The sequence below is a fragment of the Propithecus coquereli genome, unplaced genomic scaffold (genome assembly GCF_000956105.1).
Source record: "Propithecus coquereli isolate 6110/MARCELLA unplaced genomic scaffold, Pcoq_1.0 Scaffold212, whole genome shotgun sequence".
Taxonomy (NCBI): Eukaryota; Metazoa; Chordata; class Mammalia; order Primates; family Indriidae; genus Propithecus; species Propithecus coquereli.
In genome coordinates, this window is record NW_012146301.1 from 907,814 (window position 1) to 914,482 (window position 6,669).

The 6,669-nt window shown below is 39.8% G+C and overlaps 1 protein-coding gene across 1 annotated transcript in view; it reads right to left on the bottom strand.

Annotated features, from left to right (window-relative positions):
• SLC15A1 (solute carrier family 15 (oligopeptide transporter), member 1) overlaps positions 1-6,669 on the bottom strand; it is a 33,368-nt gene that overhangs the window by 23,022 nt on the left and 3,677 nt on the right. Inside the window, exons 4-7 of the mRNA XM_012644430.1 lie at positions 5,917-6,016; positions 5,603-5,693; positions 4,646-4,729; positions 2,534-2,616 (exon numbers count right to left, since the gene is read on the bottom strand). Coding sequence (XP_012499884.1) covers positions 2,534-2,616; positions 4,646-4,729; positions 5,603-5,693; positions 5,917-6,016 — 358 coding nt within the window. The remainder of the gene's footprint in view (positions 1-2,533; positions 2,617-4,645; positions 4,730-5,602; positions 5,694-5,916; positions 6,017-6,669) is intronic.

A 6,669-nucleotide genomic window follows, 5' to 3' on the forward strand; every position in this document is an offset into this window, starting at 1 on the left:
TTCTAGTAGAAACATTAACGAGCAAAAGTGAAACAGGTGAAATTCATTTAAAATATATTTAATTTAACGCAATAAACTCCAGCTATCATGTTAATATGTAACCAATATTTTTTAAATGAATGAGAATGTTTACATTCTTTTTTAATACTGAATCTTCAAAGTCCAGGGAGTATTTTAATCTTTTGGCGTATCTCGATTTGGATGCTAAATTTTTATCAGAAACATTTGATCTATGTTTAGATTTCATAAAGTTTATGTTTGAAAATCTAGATCTATGTGCTAAGTTGTTCCAAACATGCTTAAAAGCTTTCTAGTAACTGATTTGAATATCAGGTTTTAAATTTAATTTAAGAGCAAGAACTGCCTACATAGAAATACATTTACATTTTTAAAAGGATATTGGGAAACATTTTAAAATACAGTAACACTGGTCAGGTGCCCCACCCTTCATTGCATTAGAGGCTACTGAGATTCCTGGCTAGTGTTGTTTAGGAAAAGCAAAGTGGTTTTGCAACAATGCAGCAACAAAAGGAAGTGATGTTTCTGTAGCTGGGAACATACATGTGATTGAAGGGTAATAACTCAAAGCTACAGGCTGATTTTGGGATTACAGGCAATACAGTTCTCATGACTTTAAACAGCTAGAAGTTCTCCTGGAGTTTGAACCATCTTGTCAATTACTTGATAAGGAAGAACTTGGATAGACCGTTGGTAAGGTCCCCTCTTTGCTTGAAAAAAGCTGTTTGGTGGGAACAGATCTATTGTTAGAAGAAAAGGGAAGACCTGAACCTGAGGGGAATTCTTCTTGACAGGAAGAAGGCATATTTATTTCACCAAGTGAAACACAATACTCAAATTGTATAATACAATATGATTGAAATACAGAACAATAATGCAGCGGTCCCCAACCTTTTTGGCTTCAGGGACTGGCTTCACGGAAGACAATTTTTCCACGGATGGTGGGGGCTGGGCATGAGGGAGGCAGAGCTCAGGCGGTGATGCGAGCAATGCAGAAGGGCTGTGAATACAGATGAAGCTTTGGTCCCTACCCGCTGCTCACGTCCCACTGTGTACCTCTCCCTTTCCTGTGTTTCATGGAAGACAATTTTTCCTGGGCCTGGCGAGGTGCGGGGGGTGGCAGCGGAGCTTTGTGGTCCGGTCCCTAACAGGCCACAGACTGGTACCAGTCCGCTGCCCGGAGGTTGGGTACCGCAGCAATAATGCAGTAAGGCCAGGTAAAGAGAAAGTAATCTAAAATTATCTCAAGGCTGCCTTTTCATCCAAAAGATTATCCACACATTTTTTAATGTAAATAAGTTACACATTTTGCCCTGGTTATACAACATGTACAGTAGGTTCACTAAAAAAATGGGGAGCGTTTAAGGGGTAAAATTACTTCATTCTATTATCTGAAGGTTCCTACTCTCAATATTTGTTTCCTGCCTATAAATGTACCTGTGTGTACACACGCTATGTGGATGCATATGGAAGAAACTGTATTCTGCACATTCCTATCATCAAATGTTCTTTGATAACAAGACTGCTGATGGCTGCATGTCATGGCACAGACGGACTGTGCAGGAAGCATCATTTTCCTTTTGGCAGCAATTCGGTGGATTTCAATTTTTATTTTTATTTTTTATTTTCTTTATAGAGACAGGGGTCTCACTCTTGCTCAGGCTGGTTTCGAACTCCTGACCTCAAGCAATCCTCCCACCTTGGCCTCCCAGAGTGCTAGGATTACAGGTGTGAGCCACTGCTCCCGGTCCTGGACTTCAATTTTTGCTATTATAAATATTACAGTGATAATCTTTGCACATGAGTCTGTGTTCATTTTTAAAACTTATTTTCTCAGTCTTAATTCCTGAAGGCAGTATTATCGACTCTTAGGTATTTGAACTCCTGAGGCTCTTGCTATACACTGCCAAGCCAAGCTTTCCCATTTCGATTCACTGCTCCCCAACAAACATCAGGCAGCGGCTGCCAATCTGACCAGGGAAGAGTCACTTTGATTTGTTTTTCTTCGACCAGTCATCTTATTTTAATTTAATTTAATTTAATTTTATTTCAGCATATTACAGGGGTAAAAATGTTTAGGTTACATATATTGCCTTTGCCCCACCCAACTCAGAGCTTCAAACGTGTCCATCCCCCAGACGGTGCGTACCGCACCCATTAGGTGTGAATATACCCATCCCCCTTCCCACCTGCCCGACACCCGATGAATGTTACTACTAAATGTGCACATACATGTTGATCCACTCTACTAAGTGAAGTATCGTAAGAATGGAAAAACAAGCACTGATCTTATTTTATAAGCTCAAGAGCCATTTCCATTCCTCCCTTTCTGAGTTGTGTTTGTGTCTTTTTCCATTTGGTGAGTTTTATAAGAAATTTCAATTTATCAAAATAGTTAAGAACAGTAAAGATATGTTTAAAGGAAAATCAAAGCTTACTCAAATTTTAATTTAAAGGAGGCAGGAGATTCTGGGGTCATTAAATGTCATTGAGAAAGAGCTTCAGAAATACTTACGCCAATGCACTTGACCACTTTAGCCATGATGTTACCCTGTGGCTGGAACTTCTTGTACATTCCACTGCCAATGACAAATACAACTAGACAGAGCAAAAGAAGATGTGTTAATAAGGTGTTTGCCAGAGCTACTTGTGGCCTAGAGAGAAGTTATTTGAGTTATAACCTTGTTTTGGAAATAACTGGATTACTTATGCAATGGGCTTGCCTACCTATCTCACAGTTTAGAAAGTGCTTTGGATTCTAACAATCACAAAAGCCTCTCAGTAATGTTACATTTTTGTTCTAATACACAAACCTTTAAGCCTAACACTATCTACTTCCCAGAACTCGAGGCAGCTCCTGCACGCTCAGTGCAGCTATTTAAGCACAAGTTCTATCTCCATGTAAAGGGACACAATAGGAGTAAGTGCTTTCACATAACAGATTAATGTATTGTTCTACACAAACAGTAAACGTACGTGTAAATTTGTGACTGCAATGGCAAGAGGAATTTTCTTCTCCTTGTTAATCTTCAGGAAAAAAAGAATTAAGCTGTTGAATCTTTTATTCAATCATATGTAGCAGAAATTTTTTCTGTGGTCACTGGGCCGAAGCACAGTTACAATTAATCGCATTTGCAGCTACAGTTTTACAAAAGTTAGAAGCACTTTTTCAATGAGGCCATTCTTCCAGGGACCGTCTTTGGCATATTATGAAAATAACTTAGAAAAAAGCATTTCTGCAAGAGATTCTGAAAACAGTCCCTATACTAGGATTTCTGATTATCCAATACCACAATTCAATAATTTAAATCCCCTGACGCCTGTGTTTTCCTCAATTAAGAGGGCCTGAGGTTTTTGAGAGATATCAATCTCCAGCATATCTCCAAGTACATGCTGTCCTATGCACGTCCTTTATAGCTGACAAAAGAGATGTCCATTTATATTCCTGCCCAATGCTAACCTTTCTGAACACACATGGATGGTAAAGATGTCCAACAGATTGGGTCTAATTTTCTTTTGTCAACTAATACTTTAAGCTTCTGATTAACTGGAGCTACTTCGAGGAAAGAAATTTCTATAGGTGGTGTTGATACATAGGATTTGGCCTGTTCTCAATTCCTCCATAAGAAAAAGCATAATCTTTGATATACGAATGACTTGTACAGACTAAATGAGAATTTACATAAAGTGCTTAACACAGTGTCTGGCATAAAGCAAGACTTTTTGGAATGCTCTCTGTCTCCCATCCAGCATTAGGGAGGAGAAGGTATAAATGAGCCTTCTGGGGGTGTATGGCAGTATCTGAAGAATTATGGGAGAAAAAAGATATATTAAAAAGTAGAAAATACTGAGCTCTTGCATAAATGTAAGGAGAAAGCTAAAATTGCTACGATATAAGCAAAAGAGGTTAAAAATGGGCCTATTCAATACTATTAAGATTTGAAAACAAAAATTGGAGAGAGAGATGTCATCGCCAGGTGAGCAAAGCTGACAGCGACCTCTTCTGAGTGGGAGAAGAGGCTCTGAAGACGTGGGGTGGCCACTGGGCTGTCTTCTTCTTGCACCTTTCTCGATTGTCTTTCAAGTTAGACCATCCCATGGAGAAAACTCTTCACATCTCATAAAAAGCCAATGCTAAGAACCAATGTACAAATTAATGTATCTAATATATACATATATTCTTGCTGTAGGGAAGGAATTCTAGTAGAAACATTTGGAGATTATAGATTATGGAAATTTATATGTTCATTGGAAATATTTCAATGGCAGTGGAATCAGGTTGCCATTTCAAGCAAGTTGTAGATAAACCCATGTTGACAAAAATAAAAGCTTTCAGCCTTGTGTTCAGCTAGTCTAGCAGATTCTATCACCTTCATCTTAATCTGCCTAGATAGTATCACCTTCAAATGTCCAACTCAGTTGATTCCATTTCTTGTAAATCTTTTTTTTTTTTGGTCCTATTCCCTACTTTCTTCGAATACTCAGAAGATGTTACCATCTGATCGCAATTCTTCACACTACCTTTTGTTGCAACTTGTTACATGGACTTTTAAAAATTAGTCACAATAATTACTGCAGGGCCTGACCTGATGCTAGGCTTTTATTCATTCTACTGATTTCTACTTACTCAGGGATACAGCCATCAGGACAGCAGGAACCCCAAATGCCAGTGGGTAACAAGCTTGTTGACTGTGAATCCCACATTGTTGAACTGGGGAGACATTATAAGAGTAAAATTCATTATGGCATTGGCAATGCGCGCACAGTTCCCATTTTTAAAAATCACTCGCTGGTTATTACGTATTGCTTTTACTTATGCATTGGCCTTGCTGAGGTCATGGCCAGCTGAGCAAAGCAGGATTTTAGCAGAAAGCAGGAGATGGAGACAGGTTCTAATCTTAGCCCCTAAATAGACGTGTGATCCTGGATGGGCCCAAATCAATGGCCCCTGGTGGTTCTGTGGATTTTCTTAGCATGGGGGATAAATATGACCTGGATACAATAATTTGATTATATGGGACTCAGTAAATAAAATCAAAAGTGCCTTGAAAGTGTGATTGATAGTTCCTGATACTTACTGTCTCGTTCTCTTTCTCTGGGAAGTCCATTTGGAAATACTTGAGATAATTAGGAGAGCAAAGAATCAGACTTTGCCCACCAAACTCTACCGAACTCACGGACACATTGCTGTGGGCAAAGCTTGAAGGCTAAAACAGCAACTACAGCTCACACGCGGGTTGCTTCCGAATAGCCGCTCGTGACTCTAATCTCGTACCATGAATAGGACTTTGCGTTAATAATAATTTAGAAAGCTGCGTGCTAATGCTAAGGATGTTTTAGACTCTTCCGTGGTCATTGGGGTAAGGGATTCAAATGAGATTAGAAAAGGAGGTAAAACTTGAAAGAAAAGAAGCTCATGTTCTGTATGTCAGGGCACATCCCAGCATGTAGCTGACAGCCGACGTAGAGGGCGAGAAGTGAAGGAGAAAACGAAGAAAGGGAACAAGGACTTAGCCTTTCTACCTGCCTTCCTTCCTCACAATTAAAAAAAGGAAAGCAGAAGTCCCTTTCAGAGATGTCTTACCTCTGAGCATGGGCGTGATGATGGTAGAAATCAGACTTCCAGCATTAATGGCCAAATAAAAGATGGAAAAAAATCTGCTTCTTTGTTTTTCCTGTCGTGGAAAGGACAGAGGTACAGTAAGATGACTTTGGCTACACATCGACTGAGCAGGTGGCCAAGGATCGGACTTCACTTCCCACGTCACTTTGGTCACTGTCTTGCTCTCTGCTGCGCTTGGAAGGAATCGAAAGGGGGACAGACTTTGTGCCAGTGGCATGTGACTCCCAGAGGTTTGCAATTCATTCCCGTGGTCTCTGGGAGCCACCGGCTCTTACCTGGCCCTCTTCAAACTGATCTCCACCAAATGCAGACACACAGGGCTTAATTCCTCCCGTGCCCAGAGCGATCAGGGCCAGGCCGATCACAGACAGCGCCCTGGGAAAGAAAGGCGGTTAGGGCCAGGACGGCAGATCCCCACAGCACAAGCCTTCTTTGTCTCCTGACGTCCCTCAGAGGATCAGGCGCAGCGACAGAGAGAGGAGACCCAACCTTCAGGAGAAGCTAATTCACATGCTCTCTGATAGTTGAATGAAAACTTGAACTCATGTGCCTTCAAGTCCCTACCCTTGTCTAATAATTCACCATCTTAGAAAGTGTAAAGCAATAGCTTGAAATCTGAACAAAGACTTAGCTATGGAGTATTTTCTAGCTCTGTTATTTCTAGTATGAAAATGGGTAAATGAAATGTTAATTGAATAAATGCAAGCATTGTGTCTGGTGCAGTCATAATAGACTCATAATAGTCATTAAATGACATTGGACACCATGATTTCATTGCAAAGCAGAATATCAGGTTAGGTAACATGATCTTAATTTGTTTACAAAGTACCAAAGACTGGAAAGAAATATGGTAAAAGATTTATTGCTATGGCTAGGTCGTGGATTAAGGGTTATTTATTTTAATTTACTTTTCTATTTTCCAGGATATCATTAAGTATTTTACCTCCTGAATTGAAAAACTGACATTCATAGCATTTATCAGCCCTCATTTTGTGGTTTTATTAAATTTACAGTGAGGTACTACAAAT